The sequence below is a fragment of the Podarcis erhardii genome (genome assembly GCF_964252035.2).
Source record: "Podarcis erhardii genome assembly, chromosome: 13".
NCBI classification, from domain to species: Eukaryota; Metazoa; Chordata; class Lepidosauria; order Squamata; family Lacertidae; genus Podarcis; species Podarcis erhardii.
In genome coordinates this window covers 17,046,450-17,067,204 of record NC_138502.1, presented here as the reverse complement: position 1 = coordinate 17,067,204, position 20,755 = coordinate 17,046,450, and the positions used below count along the sequence as shown (strand labels likewise).

The following is a 20,755-nucleotide window of genomic DNA, read 5'->3' as shown; positions in this document are numbered from 1 at the left end:
CTGCACGATTTCTGTTCTTATCCTGAAGCAAAGCTCTTAACCTGAAGCACTATTTCTGGGTTAGCGGAGTGTGTAACCTGAAGCGTATGTAACCTGAGGTACCACTGTATTGGGATCAGCTCTACCCAGAGCATTTAAAGTCAGCAGTGTCTCTTATCTCTGTAATGAGCCTGGTCATTATGAGCTGCTGATGAGTTCTCTGCTTTAGTGGTTGCAACAAGCATGAACCAACTATGATTCTGCAATATTCATTTTGAGGACTGTGATGGTCTATCTTGCACCCTGCATTTTGCTTTGTTAAAAATCCCAACAAAATTCTAAAGAAATGTGCTTTTTTGTACATAGGTAGCCTCCTTATGCCAAGCCAAGGTCTTTAGTCCATCTAAGCTTAGTTTGGCCTGCAGCAGAATTCTACCACAGCTGCACTGGCTGGAGCTGAAGGCCAAAACATCTGGAGGGCAGCAGGTTGGGGAAGGCTGGTTCACGTCAATTGGCAGTCCAGCATATCAGGCAAGGGTCTTTCCCCCATGAGACGCTGGGGATTGAACCTTGGACCTTAACTCAGGACCAGAACTCAGTGGCAGAACATCTCCTTTGCATGCAAAAGGTCTCAGATGCAATCCCTAGCATCTCCAGCTAGGGCTTGGAATATGGTCAGAAGGACCAAGAAATTGAGATAAGGCAACTTCCACTGTTCCTAAGATGCATATGCTCTACCACTGAGCTACAGCTTTTCCTCCACGTACCTGAAGGAGCGTCTCCACCCCCATCGTTCAGCCCAGACACTGAGATCCAGCGCCGAGGACCTTCTGGTGGTTCCCTCATTGCGAGAAGTGAGGTTACAGGGAACCAGACAGAGGGCCTTCTCAGTAGTGGTGCCCACCCTGTGGAACACCCTTCCTTCAGATGTGAAGGAAATAAGCAGCTATCCTATCTTTAAAAGACATCTGAAGGCAGCCCTGTTTAGGGAAGTTTTTAATATTTAATGCTGCATTGTTTTTAACACTTGATTGGGAGCCGCCCAGAGTGACTGGGGAAACTCAGCCAGATGGGCGGGGTATAAATAAATTATTATTCTTATTATTGAGAATGTATATTCCTAAACTGGGGATCAGGAATGCTGGATTGTTCTGGGGAAGGTGGCAGGAAGGCCCAGAGCAAGGAAGGCTGGAAAGCCATCTGACCCTTTAAAAGAAAACTTGGTGAGATCATGACCATGAAGTGGATTGATTGGGCAAGTGCTTGGGAGCCCACACCCTGGGAGGGTCCCCCTCTGACACCTGCCCTGGGTTCCTCTTGAAAAAACAAAGTCTGGCGCTTCAGGAAATTCTAGGAAATTAAAAGGGCAGATCTCAGACCCAGATGCCCAGTGGTGATGGCAGCCCTGCTGCAGCCACTACCTGAGGGAGGAGGCCCAGAAATGTAGGACAGGTCCTACCAGAAGGCACTTTACTGAGGACTCCTCAGACACGGTAGACTCCAGAGTGTCTGGCTTCTTCACATTAGCTCTGGGATAGCTCAGTTGGTAGAGCATGAGACTCAGGGTTGTTGGTTTGAGTTTCACCTTGGGCAAAACATTCCTGCATTGCAGGGGTTTGGACTAGATGACCTGTGTGGTCCCTTCCACCTCTATGATTCTATGGCTCTTGGAAGAAGCAAATCTACACTGGTTGGAATGAAAATCCATGAACTGTGAGCTAGAGCAGTGTTTCCCAACCTTGGGCCTCCAGCTGTTTTTGAACTACAATTCCCATCATCCCTGACCACTGGTCTTGCTAGCTAGGGATGATGGGAGTTGTAGTCCAAAAACAGCTGGAGGCCCAAGGTTGGGAAACACTGAGCTAGAGAATTATGCTGGAATGGAGAGAACTATGAATCTTGCTTGCGTTATGTCAGAAGGTCTAATGGGCTAGCTAGGGTATGGGTGGTGGAGATTTCATAACCCAGATTTTTTTTTGGGGGGGAGAGAAAAGAGCATATGTAGGGACGTGGGTGGCACTGGGGTCTAAACCACTGAGCCTCTTGGGACTGCCGATCAGAAGGTCGGCGGTTTGAATCCCTGCAGAGGGGTGAGTTCCCGTTGCTCAGTCCCAGCTCCTGCCAACCTAGCAGTTCAAAAGCACACCAAAAAGTGCAAGTAGATAAATAGGTACAGCTCTGGTGGGAAGGTAAACAGCATTTCCATGCACTGCTCTGGTTTCGGTGTTCCGTTGTGCCAGAAGCGGCTTAGTCATGCTGGCCACATGACCTGGAAAAACTGTCTGCGGACAAACGCCGGCTCCCTTGGTCTGTAAAGCGAGATGAGCGCTGCAACCCCAGAGTTGTCTACGACTGGACTTAATTGTCAGGGGTCCTTTATGTTTACCTTTAAGGAGAACATGTAGGTGGAAGTAAGCATTTCTGGTAAAATAATTTTCAAACTACCGTATTTCCAGGAAATCTGGAGCTCCTTAGAAACTTACTGTGAGATCTTTATTGAGACCAATAATGGGGGACCAGCTGCCTGAAGGATATATTGTGGGCATATTCTAGGGCACCAGGAATAGTGTTATTCAGGGTCATTGTGGGAGTATTCTTGGGCACCCTCTCAGTCCTTGTAATAGGTAAGCCCAGCAGACCTGGGTGACACCCTACACAAACAGAACACTGCCCCAGAATCTTCTGCAGTTTTCTGGGATTTGAGGGCAGTCATGAAGGGGTTCCTCATCAGAGTATGAAAGCTAGGAGAGGGTCGTTAGAAGGCCTCTCAGGGTTGTAAGGTAGAGTGGAAGTTTAAAATCCGGCAGGTGCCTGCTGAAATCTTTTCTATTTCATTGGTGCTATCCAGTTACCTGATTTGGTTCTTAAATTTGTTTTAGATGTTTTGTTCTGTTATTTTTAAAAGCTTCCAACTGTCTTTAAATGCCTTTGATATGTTTTTATTTTGTTTTTAACTGTAATTTTTTAAATCACAGAAGTATTTGTTGCCCTGAGTCATCCTTTGGGAGAATGGTTGGGATATGGATTTATTTATATGTTTAAAAAATCTACTAGGTCAGAGCAAGGGTAGAGAACTACTTTTGTCCTGTGGGCTGGATTAAAAAGGTGTCCAACCCTCCATGGGTTCACTTTTGATAGGCAGGCAAGTAGAACCAATTCCCACCCCCCAAAGCAGCAGGGCTTGCCTCTTGCACCAAAAGCAAGCCCCAGTGCACTTGTGCCCTGCTGGTGGCTCCTTGGCAGCTGTGGCTTTGCCTATCCAGCACCTGATGCTATATCGTAAAAGGTAACATCATATGAGTGACAGATGGGCGTGGCTGGCCAAAAACGGCTTCTGCAGGCCAGATTGGCAGGCCTAGTTTAGCCCGCAGGCTGGAGGTTCCTCACTCCTGAGTTAGAAGGTGAAGGGTCTTGTAGCCAAGACCCCTTGGACTCTTTGGGAGGTTTTGGTGAGTTAGGGTGGTGCTTAGAGCCAGCTGCCATGTTCTCTTGGTGAAAATAAAGATATTGTGGTTAAAGAGGAAGAATATGGGAGCCAGTAACTATTGGGGCCTCTGAGAACCCATTGGTTTGACTAGGAAAAGCTCAAATTTAATGTGAGTATAGCTTTTGGGCGGGGTGTCTGTGTGTGATTTGTGTGAATATCTGGTTTCTCTGGCTGATTGTTATCAATTTGTCCTCCAGGTCCTTGCGCTGCATTTGGCCAGTGGCTCCCCCTGTCACCTAGGATGAGTAACTGCAGCAGCCGCGCCCTGACCCTGCTGTCTAGTGTTTTCGGAGCGTGTGGACTGCTCCTGGTGGGCATCGCCGTCAGTACTGACTACTGGCTGTTCATGGAGGAAGGGATTGTGTTTCCGCAGAACCAGACCACCGAGATAGTCATGGCACTGCACGCTGGGCTCTGGAGGGTCTGTTTCTTTGCTGGTAAGAGCCTTGAAAAGTCAAGTTTCCCCTCTCAAAATTGCCTCGTGTCACACCTGGAGACTCCAGTTACAAATGATGATGTCACTAGGCCAGATCTAAACTGCTTCGTTAGGCTTGCATGGCCTCCTCTGCTTCCATAATTTGTGTTTTCATCTAATTGAGGAAAGTGATCAGGAGAGGGGAGTGAGTTGTAAGGCCATGCATTGGGGCATTAAAAACAACAACACATATCTGGGTTTTGCTCTGTTTGCCTGCAAGTCTACATGTACTTGCAGCTGAACTCTTGCAAAGCTTAGGTTGCTGGACACAATCTGACTGCTGGTTGTTAAAAGAAGAGCAAAACTCTTCCAAGGAGCTGTGGTGTGACACAGCAGCTCAGCTTTCAAAAAGGTGATTTGAACAACCATCATTCAGGAACCTCATTCCTGAAACAAATGTTTGAGATCAAACTGCCCACTGAATCTTAATCTACCACTCAAGATACAGTGGCATCAATACTGGCAGATTGTACCTCAAAATGTGGAAGAATTCTGTAGGTTCAGAACTGCCTTCAGAGGGAGGGTTTAGCCTACTTCCTTTAGTTTAAAACCACAAGACCTGAATCCTGTACTTTGGTTGGTTACTTCAAATTATAATGTGTGTTTCATCGCTCACCCACACAGCTGCAATATACATTCTTGGCCTTCTTTTTCTATAATCCCCCCATCCTACCTGTTCACCTCTGAAACTTCTTTCTGTGGTCACTTTCCCCATGCAAGAGCATACATGTATCTGCTGCCTGTAGGCCCTATGTGAACCTCTCTAGCCCTCATTTCCCCATTCCTCAAATCCCTAATGCAAAGGTCCTGCCTCTTTTTCACACAGTGCTTCTTCATGGAGCACGTGGTTAAACTATGGAACTCACTCCCACAAATGAAATAAGTAATAATAATACCACCCTGCTGCTGCTTGCTCTATCTGCCATTGGGCAGAGTGAGGCAGCTGACTAAAGCTTCAGGTGCCTTGGAGGTAGCCACAATGGCAAGTTGTGTGTGCCACATGGCCAGCTGCATGTTCCCTAAGCTAGTCAGCTGCCCTCTTGTGTGGTAGAAGATACTTTCCCAACTTGAAGCAAGAGTCAACAGCTCAGGAGGTTTCTATGGATGGAATATTGGGGAGGGGAGCAGATCACCTCAGGCAGCAAAATGTCCTGGGGCGGCCTTGCTTCCCAGCCCCTGCTCTGCTACCCACTTGAATAAAACCTGCAGTGTGGCAGCGCTGGTGTGCATCAGGTCAGGAGAGCAACATGCTCTGCCTGCTTAAATATGTGGCCTGAGTTGAGTTGTGTGCTGTCAGTGGCTCGTTGTCACAGTGGCTATGTTCACTACCAGTTGCTGGAGGAATCCCAAGTGGGCTCTTGTGCTCAGGTCCTGTTTGTGGGTTTTCCTCAGGCATCTGGTAAGAACAGCATGTTGGACTAGATGGGCCTTGTGCTCTGGTGCTCACTTGGTGCAAGACCTTTCGCACCAGTGCTGTATGTGGAAGAAGCTGAATGGGTGAGAGGTGCAGGCAACCAGACCCTCCTCAAACCAGACTGGCAACAAGGAAACACCACTGCTGCTGGGGCTCCAGCTCCAGGGGATAGGAATGGCCATAGGGGATTGCCACTGCCTCCTGCTCCTCACAACATCTACCATCCGAGGCACCTGCCTCACTCTGCCTAATAGTAGGGCTGGCCCTGCTGATCCTCTCACTTGGCCAGACCTACCTCAGTGACATACCGTATAGTCCTTTCCACCCCTTGGACCTGTATGAGGTTCCCACCTGATTTAACCTTTGGCCCCTTCCCAGAAGCTTTTGACACCATGAATGTGTTTTCTTCTGCAGGTCAGAAAAAGGGCAGCTGTGTTGCTTCTGAGTACTTCCTAGAGCCCAGGCCTGACCCTGACCCTGAAGGCCCCCTCGTAACGGAGAACACAGAAAACATACTTAGTAAGTCGATATGCTTCTGTTTGTTGGGCACTGAGAAAAATAAAGCTAAGAGGGCCTCTCTGAAGGTCGAACTCAGTCACATCTACACATTTAAAGCATATTTATACTATTGCAACACCCATGGCTTCCCCCAAAGAACCCCGAGAACTGTAGTTTCTACTACAGAGCTATAATTCCCAGCACCCTTAGCAAACTATAGTTCCCAGGATTCCTTCGGGGAAACCATGTGCTTTAAATGTATGGTGTACCTATAACCCTAGACGTGATGTTAACCCCACTTGTAGCAATAGGATGGATGGCTTACTTCAACTAAATAACAGGCATGAAGGCCCTGCTCCAGACCAGGGTCCCAGCTGGCGGGGAAATGGTTAAATTCCCAGGGCGGGCCCACCCATGAACCAATGTGGGGTGACCGCCTTGGGGAGAAGGGAGAGTGAATGCCTACTCCTCGTCTTTGGCCTTTATTTGTTTCTTCCCATCCCACCCACCACATCTGCAACCCCCCCCCCATGCACATTTCACAGATTTACAGCGGTTCTCAACCTGTGGGTCCCCAGACGTTGTTGGACTACAACTCCCATCATCCCTGACCACTGGTCATGCTGGCTAGTCATGATGGGAGTTGTAGTCCAAAAACATCTGGGGACCCACAGGTTGAGAACCACTGGATTAAAATGAGAAATGTTTGTTTGGCCACCTCCACCTTCACCTCCACCCACACCCACACACTCCCTCCACAATGGCGCAGGGTTGTAGGCACCCTTCACCTGACTTTATCTTGTATACAGGGGTTGCTAGCATGGTGCCTGAGGGTGCTCACAGAGGCCTCCCCTGGTGGCCACAGATTCCCCTCCCCTTGCTGAGATTAGATGGGCAAGAAGCATTCGGTTATAACCAACAGGATAGGTTGTGGCATGTTCTTCGTTGCTCTGTGTGTGTTGCCCACAAGAGTTTCTCAGACTTGCACATGGGCCCATGGACTCCACAAGGTTGGTGCTCCCTGCTGTTCAGCTTGCCCTTGGCTGACTTAAAAGCCAAGAGGGTGGTTGTCCTTTTGAACAAAACAAGCACACGTAATGGCCGGGCCCAATGTGTCAGCAGCAGTTCAAAATACCCCTCGGCAGCCACAGTTTGCGCTCATGTTCAGGCATTTGCCTACATGCACTGCTGAGAGGCTATGCGCTCACCCACCTGCTCAGAGATTTAACTTCTAGCGACATGGAGCAGGATTTGAGCCCTTGAAGAATGACAGGGCCAGCCACTCACGCCAGTGAAAGGTTAACAAGCCGTTCAACTCCAACTCTCCAAAGCGTATGGATTTATATCCCACTGCTCTCTAAGAAAGGATTAGGGCTCCTTGAGGAGCTCAGTCCTTGGGAATTCCAATACAAACTGAACTGATCCACACTTCCCAGACTAAGGTGAGGATCAGACTGTTGCTATCCGCTGGATTTCACCCTCATCCAAATGTTACGGTGGTACAGCTCTTGCCTAAACAATGTATCTCAATCCATTTTAAAGTGTGTGGTTTTGACAAGAGAATACATCTACGGCTGCCTATTTTGACAGAAAATACATTTAGAAATGTGTATTTGGGGGGCAAAGTCCATTTAGGAATGCTATTTTGACGCAACGAAGCTGCTAGCAATGCTTCCTGTTCTCACAGGGGAGCCCACTCGCAGGGCATGAGTGCAACAGCAGTTTTCCCTGCCTGCAATTCATGGCAACTGGTATTCAAACTGCCCCAGACAGTGGAGGCAGAATGTAGCCATAATGGCTAGGAGCCGTTGTTAGTAGACTATTTTTGTCTAATCCTCTTTTAAAGCCAGCCACACTGATGGCCATCACTGAATCTATATTATTATTATTATTATTATTATTATTATTATTATTATTATTATTATTACCTGAACTCCAGTCGAAGGTGCAGGCTGGATGTATCTGTAGCTATTGGGGCGCCCCCTGGTGGCCCTGTTCCATTACAGTGACTAGTTTTTGAAATGCTGTGGAAGGACACGGAACACAAGCTCTTCTCACACCCCAGTTCTACTCTTTCTTGACTTGCAGGTAAGACTTGCCAGGTTCAGCAGAACTGCCTTCCAAAGGGAGCATTAGCTGCCCACTCCTATGGGAGCCTGCGGAAGGACTACCATGGCTCTTCCCCACAAAAGCTGGCTGGCACTGCCACAGCTTTCTCCCCTCAAACATCCAACATGCTGTGGACGCTCACCATATTTTTCGCTCTATAAGATGCACCAGACAATAAGACGCACCTAGTTTTTGGAGGAGGAAAACAAGAAAAAAAAATATTCTGAATCTCAGAAGCCAGAACAGCAAGAGGGATCAATGCGCAGTGAAAGCAGTGATCCGTCTTGCTGTTCTGGCTTCTGGGATAGCTGCGCAGCCTGCATTCACTCCATAAGACGCACACACATTTCCCCTTACTTTTTAGGAGGGGAAAAGTGAGTCTTATAGAGCAAAAAATACGGTAACTTGGTTTTAAGAGTGAGGACTGAAGGGCACCTTTGCAGCGGAAATCCACTTATCTGTTATTTAAAAACAACAATTAATTAATTAGATTTTTGACCTACCGTTTACCATAAGATCCCAGGCCTAGTTACAACAATGAAATATCCCCATGGTTCCCAAACTGCCTGCCCTCACAGACCACTTGAAAATTGCAGTCTTGGCAGCCCACCTCATGGTTTTTCTACCTGCTGTGGCAATTCTAACGTGCTAGAAGCTATACGATTCTTTAATTGTATTTCTATTGCTTCCTTTATTTCTTACATTGCATTGTATTATAATCTGAAGTCTGTGATTTGAATTCTGTATGAACCTGAATAAAGCTGGTGGTCTATGGACCACAGTTTGGGAAATATCCACTTATTCAACAAGTAGTGCAGTTTGGATTTTGGTTACCTGCAGCTTGGACAACCAAGCCAGAGACAGCCAAAATTGCTCAAGGTTGGTGTAGTTCACCATTCATGCAACAAAACACATATATTTGCTAACTGCTTGGGACTGTCTGTGTGGCACCTGGCATTTCAGGTGGGCTTGACACAATGCTTCTCCTCCTAGGTCAAACTTTGCCAGTCTAGTGCCCTTCAGATGTTTTGGACTACAACTCCCATAAGCCCTAGTCACCAAAGCTTGGGGGCTGATGGGGGTTGTAGTCCAAAACACCTGAAGAGCACAATGTTGATGAAGGTCTTTGAGGCATAAGTGGCATGGGGGGGGGGCTAGAGGGAGCAGCACTCTCCCTGGTCAAGTAACCCTCCATCCCACTGCCACTGCAGGACCCTTATGGCTACTTAAAGGAAAGGCACTTTCCACAGACAGAACAGCGCTTTTTCTTTATTTCCAGCAGACAGAGAGAGCGAGAGAGCAGTTCCCTGTGGGCTCACGTCTGTCCAATGGTGACAGAACTGGGGTAGGGAAGATTTTTAGCTCCCTCAAAATCAATAGGAGCTAAGCCGACCAGGTGAATAAACCAGGCAGGGCTCCTGAGTGTTTAACAGTTGTGTAAAAGAGGAAATTTCCACAGGTGATCTTGGCACGCCAGTTCCACCTGCTGAAATTCCCTTTTCTGTACAACTGTCACATTCACAGTACTAGGGATAGAGGAACCTGCCAACTTGGTTTCTCTCCACGTCTTGTTTCACCAGTCTTAAGTTCTGTTCTCCAAATTACTGCTTCAGTTTGCAATGTATGCTTTCAAAGTCTCCATGAAAATTTGTCTGCATTTTAGTGCAAATTTCTTCCAATAGACACATTCCTGTATGCAATTTTGTGTGATATACACATTATTTAAAGTAGTTTTCCCCAATATAATGCATGTTATATGGTAATATAGGCATTTTAATGCACATTTCCACCCCAATACTGTATACACATTTTTGTACACATTCTTTGGCTGAAGAACCGCACCACAAAATTCGGGAGATGTGTGAATTTTGAAGGATTCTCGGTTCATATATTTTTCTGGAAAGTGCAAATTGGGGAGGTTCACATTGAAATCCTAAGCAAACCTTCTATTTTGGCCACCCTGTACTGGGAACTTCAGAGAAAAGATGGGAGCATTAGCAGAAAATATTGCATTGTTTCGCTTTTAAAAATTTCTTACATGTGGCACAGAGCGCTCTCTCTCTCTCTCTCTCTCTCTCTCTCTCTCTCTCTCACACACACACACACACACACACACACACCAAATTTGCCCCTTGTGTACCTGCCCCCATTTTCATTTGGGGGAGGGTGGGTTTCACTACTGCTTTAAGCTGAGGAGAGGAGTGGAAGCTACCACTACAGCTCTTCCCTGAAAATATTTAGTTGGCCTTGACAACTGTGCTGTGTGCCTTGGCTATGAAGAACCAACATAGGCAATAAAGCTAGAAAACTGACTACTAAGGCTAACAAGCAGGGCCTTTGCGGTGGGAGCAGGAGAGGCCAGGTTACCTGAAAAGAAAACCCTACTTCTAACAATAGCTTGGTTTCAAGGTTGCCAACTTTTCAATCAGCCCCAGGGCTCTGAACAAGTGAACTGACATGCATTAGCAGAGGAGCTACCATTGATCTCCATGCTATGAAAAGCCTCACCTGCTGTTCTCTTGCAAAATCAATCTACTTTCAAAAGGCACAAGAGCACAGCTTGCTTTTCTGGTCAGTTGACAACAATTCTATTCTGATTATGACATAACTTCTCAAGTTTCCCTCCCGGAGTACCAAATTTATTTCATGCAGTTACTAAAGACTTAATCTTGAAAACAGAACTGAGATAATTGTGTGTGTGTGTGTGTGTGTGTGTGTTTGATTCAGAGAGAGAGAGAATATCATTGCCCCCTGCTGGACAAAAGAAGGAATAGTTAGGCTCTTATAATCTCAACTGGAAAAATATTTTGAATTTCCAGAGCAGCAGCGAGAAGATTTCTGCAGCTCGTCATTAATGGTGATGTCACACAAGCAATATTCCATTTCCAGGCTGCAGCCAAATTCACCACCTCCGTACCTCAGTCTTCCCTTCTATGCTTTAACACCTGGCAATCTAAACTGCATGGGATGACATAATCATCGTGCGCTAAGTTTTATTGCCGTTGCCAAGCGAAAGCTAATGAGGTGGAACGGGGACAGCATCAGGCTTTATATTTATTTGAACAATTTATTTCCCAAGGTGGCATGCAAGAAACATTAAGCTATGTTTTAAAGAAACCACGGCAAACAGCAGCAACTTAAACAAAGCGTTCAGGATCCTTCCCAGTTTGTGGTAAAATGGTGGCAAGCAGAGAGTTCCACTGGAGGAGGTCCATGGAAGCTGGTCCATAAGGCACTGCCCCACCAACCTCAGTTTGCCCTCAGCCAGGCCCTATACTACCTACCTGCCTTTTTACTGACAACCAGTCCAGCGGGCAGCTCTGTCTGTCATTCGCTCTGGCGCCACCTACTGTTGGACTCCCTGCCTCCCACCCTACCAGTAGCAATGGGTTCCAGCCACCACTGGAAGCTCTGAGATGGTCTTTGCCTGAGTCCCTCTCTTTTCTTCCCACTGGGCAGTTGATGACTGATGACCCAGTGAATAGGCAGCTGGAGCAAACTCTGGAGTGATCTTCACCTTACCCCTTCTCTCTCTCCTGGAATCATATAGCATGTGTCCTCTTCCTAGATCAGGAATAGGCAATATGGTGCCCTCCAGATGCTGTGGGCTCTTAATTTTGATCAGCTCTGGCCAGTATAGCTCATAACCAGGGATTATGGGAATTGTAGTCCAAAACATCTGGAGAACATAATGTTGGCTACCCTAGCCCCTAGGAGGGCTATTTTTTAGTTGCATCTGCCTTAATGCTAACTGGGTGAACATACTTATTAGTTAAAGGTGGGAAGGAGATTGCAGAATACATTATACTACTTCAGCTGCATGGGGATCACACTTTTCAATGCTCTCCTGCCTTTTATTATTATTTAAAAACCTCTCTGTGAGTAGAAAAAAGCAGAGTGGATAAGTCTGGAATTTTTCTAGCATATGTATATGTCAGGGACAGGGCAGATGAAGAGGAATGGTGGAGACAGCCTGCCCAGGAGCCTTCCAGAGAGGAGGAAGGGGTTGATAGTATAGATCTAGAAGAGTGGTTTGACACAGGTCACAACCCAGAAGAAGGAAGAAGTTGGGAAATAATGGAAGATGAGGAGCAAGAACCAGGTAGCACAGAACAGGCAGAGCTTGTTGATAGTATAGATCTAGAAGAGTGGTTTGACACAGGTCACAACCCAGAAGAAGGAAGAAGTTGGGAAATAATGGAAGATGAGGAGCAAGAAACAGGTAGCACAGAACAGGCAGAGCTTGAGCAGTGGCTGGCTGACACAAGCTGTCGCTGGAGAGTACCCCAGAACCCCAAACCAGGTGTTCATTGAGAATGGCAGAGAAGAGGGCTCAGAGGTGGGTGGCACTTGACAGCTGCCATAGGAGGGAGGAGGAGTCTGATGAATAGGGAAGTACAGAGAAGAGGAAGTGGAGCTTCACTCGAGGCAACGCCGGATAATGAACGGTGTGGATGGAATTTTGTCCTGGTAATTCTAATAATAAAAAGGAACTGAAAAGTTCACTTTTTCTCTGTCTCTCTGCTTCATTGGGCAAGCAGCCAGTAGCCAGTAGCAACACCCCGACAGTATATAGTTTTCTACTTGCAGGGAGTATTTACACAGAGAACTATCTCCTCCCCACAGTCCACTCTACCACCTTTGGCATTCAACACCCTGCCACAACCCATTCTTTTGGAGGTGTAGAGGGGACCTAGAAAAAGGTGGAAGAATCATCGAATTGTAGACTTGGAAGGGGCCATGACAGTCATCTAGTCCAACCTCCCAGGAAATGCAGGAATCTTTCACCCAACATGGGGCTCAAACCCACAATGCTGGTATTAAGAGTTTCCAGCTCTACAACTGAGCTGTGAGGAAGGGTGTTGGATTTCCAATTCTCCCCTAGCAGAAGAAATCTTCCAACAAGCACAAACCAACACAGCGGGGAGCAGGCTAGGCCAGAATCTCCCTAATTATAGTTGTGGTTGTTTCTTTAACTTACAGGGAGGGCTTTACAAATGAAGAAACCGAGGGAGTATTCAAAAATGTGATGCATTCAGCTGAAGTCTGAAATGCTACTGCACATTTACCACCTCAGAATTCAACCTCCTCAGATCTGCGGCATGTGCAGACTAGGCCTCAGTTCCAGCCAAGAGAGGTGTCTTATTGTTTAGTAGTGAACCTTGTAGTTCCAGAAATGGCTAGTAGTAAGCTGCTGTTCCACAGAGTGGAGGGCAATCAACTCCGCACATATTCAGTGGCACTCTTAATTTTTTAAATAACTTGACATTGTCCAAAAAGGGTGGAGCCTTTAGCTTGAGTTCTGAGCCATCAAGGTTAGATGCTTTGGTGTTCAGGGTTGCCAAATACAAATGGGGTTCATGTCCTTTTAACAGAAGCAGGAATCACCTTATCAGGAATCGCAGTTGACACGCAGTTTAAAGAGACTTTTAGAAAGGCATCTTTGGGGTAATTGAATCTCATGTCCTGGAAAACTCAATTTTTGTGTGTGAAAAGGTATACTTCATGTTGTATACCAAAGTCAAATTTGTGGGTTTGGGAAGAGGGCCTGGCAAATAAGATAGACTAAGGTTGACCTAAGATCATATTCAAAAATGAAAAGAACACTTTGGATCGGTTCCAGAATGTATTGGTGCAAGCATTTATCCGATGGACTGTGTTGTTTTGTCGTGTGGACCATCTGCATGCAAATAAGAATTCACCTGTATGTGGAAATGTTCCATGTGCTTGGGAAACAATTGAGATACAAGGTTTTATCACTCATGCACATTTGTCCATCAAATAGGTGTGTGTGTGTCTAAAGATAAGGACTCTTGAATGTAAGGGCAAAGAGATGTTTTGATACGTGGTGGACATGCATCTAGTGTAGCACTTGTAAGCTTACATTATTATGGCACATGTATTACGGTTTACATACTTTTGTACGTTTCAATTCAGGCATCTTCAACCTTTGCAGATCCAGGACCCACTTTACTGAATGTCATAGCAGATGTTTACCTCTGCCCCTGCCTCAGTTTCTTTTAATTCTGGGAAGCCACATATATGGTCCTATAGGAGGAGATGGCAGGTGGCATAGCAGTATGATTTTTTTTGCTCTACCTACTGATCTGAAATAAAATGTTCCTTTAAAGTCAATTTTGGATGTGCACACACCATACATTTAAAGCACAATGCCCCCCCCCCAAATAATCCTAGGAATGGTAGTTTACCCCTCACAGAACTGCAATTTCCAGCCCCCTTAACAAACCACAGTTGCCATGCTTCAGTTGTAAGGTATGTCTGTAGCCTTTGTACATGTTCAGGGGTACTTTGCACTGTTGCCTCAGGCAGCAAAATGTCTTGAGCCAGCTCTGCCTCAAACATTTCAGTCCCACATGTTATCATCTGCTCCCCTCCTTTTACTCCCCGCTTCCATTTAATCAAAGCTCAATCCTGAAATTACTTTGGAAATTTTACTACATTTGCTTGCCACAGATGTGAGTTATTTTATGTGTGGAGTATTCATCTGTGATGTCTGTAAGATCAAATTCTAGAAAAAGGGCTATGTTAGGAATCTCAGTTTAAATAAATAGAATTTGCAGAGAACCAGGCATGATTTTGCATCCAACTCACTGAAACTTGAAGTGTGTACTGTGGGGTCATTTCTAAAAGAAAGAGTTCCAGTTTAAGCTCATCTAGAAGCCCCAGCCTTTTTACTCCTAAAGGAATGCATGCAGCCTGTGGTTACTCAGGAAGTAGGGGGAATATATCTGTGCGTGCTCAGGGGGCTCTCCAAGGAATACAACTGCTTCACATGTCAGAAATCTGAGCATTCAAACCTGGTTCTAGGACTGCGCTTTGATGAAGACGATCGACTCAAATTTAACTTAGAAAATCTGACTCTTCTCTTTCTCTCTTTCTCTTGGCAGAGACCATCCGCACAGCCACCCCTTTCCCTATGGTCAGCCTCTTTCTCGTCTTCACAGCATTTGTCATTAGCAACATTGGACATATCCGCCCCCAGAGGACCATCCTGGCTTTCGTTTCAGGAATCTTCTTCATCCTCTCTGGTGAGGTGTGGGGGAACATTCATCAGAGGGCAATTTATTCCTGGAATCTGTGTGCTAACCATGACATTTGGGATAGCTAAATAAACCCTGCGTGGTAGTCTTCAGAGTGGAGCAGGGATAGGTCACGGCAACAGGGGGACTATAACTCTTGTAGTGGGGTAGTGGCTTCTGTTAAGAATTGACAAGCCACAGAGTAGCCTTTCGCAACCTTGTTCTGTGGGGATTCTCAACACGGGTGATGGCCCAAGCACAGAGGAGGTCCATAGCCCTAGGCCGATAGGAAGGAAAAGCACAGGCAAGGATCAGCACCTTGGAGAAGGGTCAAGGTGTGGATTTCAGGACCATGGTCAGCAATCATGCAGCTGAGCCAGACTGTATACATTACTGAGTCAATGCCCTGAAGCACCTAATAAATAGTTCCTCATAGCCTCGCTTAGCTATTTATTGACTAGCGACTACACCATATGAATGCTTCATTTGGCCAGTGAGGCCAAAGTTTTTATCCTGCAGCCATTGGCTGCTTCTTCTAGGCCCTGGGCTTTCAAGCTATGGGGATCTCTTCACAGAGATCTTCCAGTCCTCTGAAATCTGTGGTCCAGCCTTTGGTGTCTGTGGCAGAGGTGACTCCTCAGGGTTCAGGGGAGGAGAGGTAGGCTGTAGTGACTGTAGCTCCACATGAGAATGTCATCATCTGAGGACTGTGTCTCTGAAGATTCCTAAGGTAAAGGGACCCCTGACCATTAGGTCCAGTCGTGGCCGACTCTAGGGTTGCGGCGCTCATCTCGCTTTATTGGCCGAGGAAGCCGGTGTACAGCTTCCAGGTCATGTGGCCAGCATGACTAAGCTGCTTCTGGCGAACCAGAGCAGCGCATGGAAACACTGTTTACCTTCCCGCCGGAGCAGTACCTATGTATCTACTTGCACTTGATGTGCTTTTGAACTGCTAGGTTGGCAGGAGCTGGGACCGAGCAACGGGAGCTCACCCCGTCGCGGGGATTCAAACCGCCGACCTTCTGATTGGCAAGTCCTAGGCTCTGTGGTTTAACCCACAACGCCACCCGCATAGTCTAGGGCTATTTTGGACCACAACTCCCATCACTTACCAGCTGACATGGCCTGCTATAGAGTTTAGAATGAGCACTCGCCTTTTGCCAAGGAAACCATTGGTCTACCTAGCTCAGGTCCAGGGAGTCTGTGGTCCTCCAGATATTGTTGGACACCCAACATTGCCATTTAATAGAGATGATGGGAGATGTAGCCCAACAACACCTGGAGGGTCACAGTTTCCTCATCCCTGATCTCACTGGCAGCAGTTATCTAGGATTTCGGACAAGCATCATTCCCAGCCTCACCTGGAGATGCTGGGGACTGAATTTGGCACTTTCTGATGCTCTGCCCCTGAGCTATCACTCTTCTCTCCAAGACAGCTTCAGCAATGCTCTCTTCAAACACCCTGAAGAAGCACCAATTAGAAAGGAGCTGAGAAAGGTAGCGATATGCCTTCCCTGTTACACCCTTTCTCTGCCCCCCCCACCAACACTTATATTTCAGAAGCCAGGAGCAAGGTCCTACCATTATTTTTTCTACACCCCAAATCCAAAGTCCAGCAGTCTCATGCCCCGCCCCACTCCCCGAGCCATATTAATAATTTTCTTATTATTCCAAGACTTCCTGGCATTCTTTCCATCCATCTTGGTAAAAGCAGAACTGAAAAATTACAGAATTATTACTATAAATCACCTTCTAAACCATCATCTCAAGGCAACTTACATATAAAATTTAAAAGTTTTTAAAAAAACCATAAAGGGCAAATGCATTTAAAACAAGGCTAAACCCCTAACTTGCAGACACTTGCTATAAAGACAAAACAAATTCCTTCCAGTAGCACCTTAAAGACCAACTAAGTCAGTTCTTGGTATGAGCTTTCGTGTGCATGCACACTTCTTCAGATACACACTATACACGCTATAAAGAGTCATTTATCCAGCTAGATATTTAGAAACTGGATGCTGGCTTGTACAAACGTGAAGTTTCTCTGTGTCCAGCTTTTCTCTTCTGGTGCTTTTGCCTGAGAATTGCTAAAGCACCCACTGTATTTTTGCAAGAGAGGACGACAGGAAAAAAAACCCAGAATTGCCTCTGGCTTCACCTCCCATTAGCTTCCCTGCCCACCAGCTCCAGCAGTAAGCAGCCATCACTTCAGAAGGCAGGTGAGCTGGCGTTACTGCTGAGGCCCGGGGGGGGGGGGACACACACAACTCCCTGGCCAGCATGGGAGAAGGAGATGAAGCGGAGGAATGGCAGCAAAGCAGGGAGCAAAGAGCTGCATCCTGCCGCATCCACCTTCCGCTTCTGTCACGCTCCAACTCAAGCATGACAGAAGTGCCAGAACACAACCGAAGCACAAAACGGCCTTTAGATTTACGACAAAAGCCCAGTTTTGTCCACTTCTGCCTCCTCCCTCAGACTATTTTGCTGCCATTGCATTCGCCAGTGCGGGAGGAGGGGGAAGAAGAGGGAAGCGGGCAGGGCAACCTTAGGCCCACATCCATACTGGGGTCCGGGGGGGAGGACCAGAGGAGGAGGAACAAATGGTGCTGCCTGCCTGTGCATATTTATTAAAACATTAACACAATAAGTAGCAACAAATACAAGTAGTAATAAAGCAGCGGGCCATAGTAGATGGCCAGCATGATGTAAAGGCTAGAGTGCTGGACCTGGGAGACCAGGCTTCAAATCCCCACTCAGCCACGAAGCTCACTGGGTGACCTTGGGCTGATCGCTGCCTCTCAGCTTAATCTACCTCTCAGGGTTGTTGTGAGGGTAAAGTGGTGAGAGGAAGAACCATGAAAGCCACCTTGAACTCCTTGGAAGTAAAGGTGGGGTAAAATGTAATAATGAAATACAGGGCTGGTACATCCCATTTCGTAGGGATGCGGGTGGCGCTGTGGGTTAAACCACAGAGCTTAGGACTTGCCAATCAGAAGGTCGGCGGTTCAAGTCCCCACGACGGGGTGAGCTCCCGCTGCTTGGTCCCTGCTCCTGCCAAACTAGCAGTTCGAAAGCACGTCAAAGTGCAAGTAGATAAATAGGTACCGTTCTGGTGGAAACGTAAACGGCATTTCCGTGCGTTGCTCTGGTCCGCCAGAAGCGGCTTAGTCATGCTGGCCACATGACCCGGAAGCTGTACGCCGGCTCCCTCGGCCAATAAAGCGAGATGAGTGCCGCAAACCCAGAGTCGGCCACGACTGGACCTAATGGTCAGGTGTCCCTTTACCTTTACATCCCATTTCACCACTTGAGATGAAAGGGGAAGCACTGCTTTCCCCTGCCCCTGCCGCCACCACCTACCTTCTCCTGCCCTGCACCCAGCTGCATCTGAAGCAGCACTGCCACCGGCACTGATTTTGGGCAAGGGCACACTCATTTCAGGTGAGATTTCACTCCAAATCACATGAGATTTTGTGCACTCCTCAAACCCCCCCCCCCCGATTTCAGGCAAGATCTTACCACAAATGGACGTGATCTTGCCCAAAATTGGCGCCAATGGCAGTAGCGCTTCTCCATCGCTGGTGGAGGCAGTGGGGCAGGTGGGGCACCCATGGGCGTGTCAACTGCAGGGTTTCTGCCTCCTGAAGCAGTAGCTTTACCCCGTATAATGGCTGGGCCAGTTCTGATAAAATATATAATAAAATAGTAACACCCCCTCCCCCCAAAAAATTCCAAAGCCTTGCAGAGTCTAATCAGTTCTACTTAGAGAATAAGTGTGTTTAATCTGTCATCTGGAGGGGTGGAGGACAGAGGGGCTATGGGGGCCAAGGCAGTGGGGCCAGGCAAGTGAGGCTGAACAAAAATGTTATAGTTCTAATTGCATGGCAAGGGAAGAACGGGTTGTGGAAGGCAATTACATCCAGGTTGGCCTTCTTCAGTTCAGATGATATTAAGAGTTGAAGAGTGATGGCTGCAAGGCAACCCCAGAAGTAAATTTGTGAGCAGCCGAAAAGGGCAGCACTGGGCCCTTAATGGGAAACAGAAGAGCGGCACATAGGCCTGTCTGTGATGCTGCAGCACAAGCACAGTACGGCCCCGTGCTGCACTACTGAGCCAGCTGCATTTTAGCACTCTTTCTCTTTGTCACATGCTGCTACGACCAAGAAATGCATTGCAGGGTGAAGCTATGCAGCTGAAGGGGTGCAATTATGTAGATAGGAGCAGGCTGGATTTACAGTAGCTCTGGTTGTCTTCTATATGATATAATTAATAGACGGAATGTGGGTATGCTGTTGACCACCACCACCCAACACATACAGTCTGAAAGGAACCCATAAAGGGGTGATGTGTGTGCATTTTATTTATTTATTTTGTGTGTGTGTGTGTGTGTACATGCACGCACTGCAGCTGGTTGCAGTGGCATCTCTGCTCTGAGCTAAATGTGGAGAGTGAGGTAGGTTTGTGGTACAACATAAGAACCGAGGGAGGTACCTTATACAGTGGTACCTCAGGTTACATAAGCTTCAGGTTACAGACTCCGCTAACCCAGAAATAGTGCTTCAGGTTAAGAACTCTGCTTCAGGATGAGAACAGAAATTGTGCTCCGGCAGCGCAGCAGCAGCAGCAGGAGGCCCCGTTAGCTAAAGTGGTGCTTCAGGTTAAGAACAGTTTCAGGTTAAGTACGGACCTCCAGAACAAATTAAGTACTTAACATGAGATACCACTGTACTGAGTTTGATCACTGGTCCATGTAGCTCAATACTGTCTACACCAGGGGTCAGCAACCTTTTTCAGCCGTGGGCCAGTCCACCGTCTCCCAGACCATGTGGAGGGCCGGACTATATTTTGGGCAAAAGAAATGAATGAATTCCTATGCCCCATCAATAACCCAGAGATGCATTTTAAATAAAATAAAAGCATACATTCTACTCATGTAAAAACACACTGATTCCTGGACCATCCGTGAGTCAAATTGAGAAGGTGATTGGGCCGCATCCGGCCCCCAGGCCTTAGGTTGCCTACCCCTGGTCTACACTGACTGGCTGAAGCTCTCTCCCTGGGTCTCAAACTGAAAATGCTGAGCCCTACCTAGATATGTCAGGGATTAGAACTGGGACCTTCTGCGCTTGTGAAGCAGGGGCTCTGCTACTGGAGCTGTGGCTCCTCCCCACAAGTGAGGCCTTTATGAACAGCTGAAAATAACAGCCTCTTCCTTCCTTCCTTCCTTCCTTCCTTCCTTCCTTCCTTCCTTCCTTCCTTCCCACCCCTCTCCCTCTGTGCTCTTTCTGCAGGGCTCTCTCTGGTGGTGGGGTTGGTTCTGTACATCTCCAGCATCAATGACGAAGTGATGAACCGCCCCAGTGGCTCAGAGCAGTACTTCCAATACCGTTACGGATGGTCCTTTGCCTTTGCTGCTTCTTCCTTCTTGCTCAAAGAGGTACACTTCACAGCATTTATTTATCTATTACATTTTCATCCAAGGAGCTCAGGGTGGTGGACATGGTACTCCCCACTCCCATGAGTCCTCACAACAACCCTGCGGTGTAGGTTAGGCTGTTTGTGGCTGGCCCAAGGTCACCCAGTGAGATTCATGGCTAAGCGGGGATTCGAACCCTGGTCTCCCACGTCAAAGTCCGGCACTCTAATTGTTACACAACACTAGCTCCCACACTGCACTTGCACATGTGCATGCGCAAACACACACACACACACACACACACACACACACACACACACACATTCTCCTGACTCCC

At 47.2% G+C, this 20,755-nt stretch overlaps 1 protein-coding gene across 1 annotated transcript in view; it reads left to right on the top strand.

The window, feature by feature from the left end:
* Window positions 1–20,755, top strand: part of CACNG7 (calcium voltage-gated channel auxiliary subunit gamma 7) — a 39,869-nt gene that overhangs the window by 13,035 nt on the left and 6,079 nt on the right. The window contains exons 3-6 of the mRNA XM_081837478.1: window positions 3,664–3,903; window positions 5,770–5,874; window positions 14,871–15,011; window positions 20,294–20,439. Coding sequence (XP_081693604.1) covers window positions 3,708–3,903; window positions 5,770–5,874; window positions 14,871–15,011; window positions 20,294–20,439 — 588 coding nt within the window. The 5' untranslated portion in view covers window positions 3,664–3,707. The remainder of the gene's footprint in view (window positions 1–3,663; window positions 3,904–5,769; window positions 5,875–14,870; window positions 15,012–20,293; window positions 20,440–20,755) is intronic.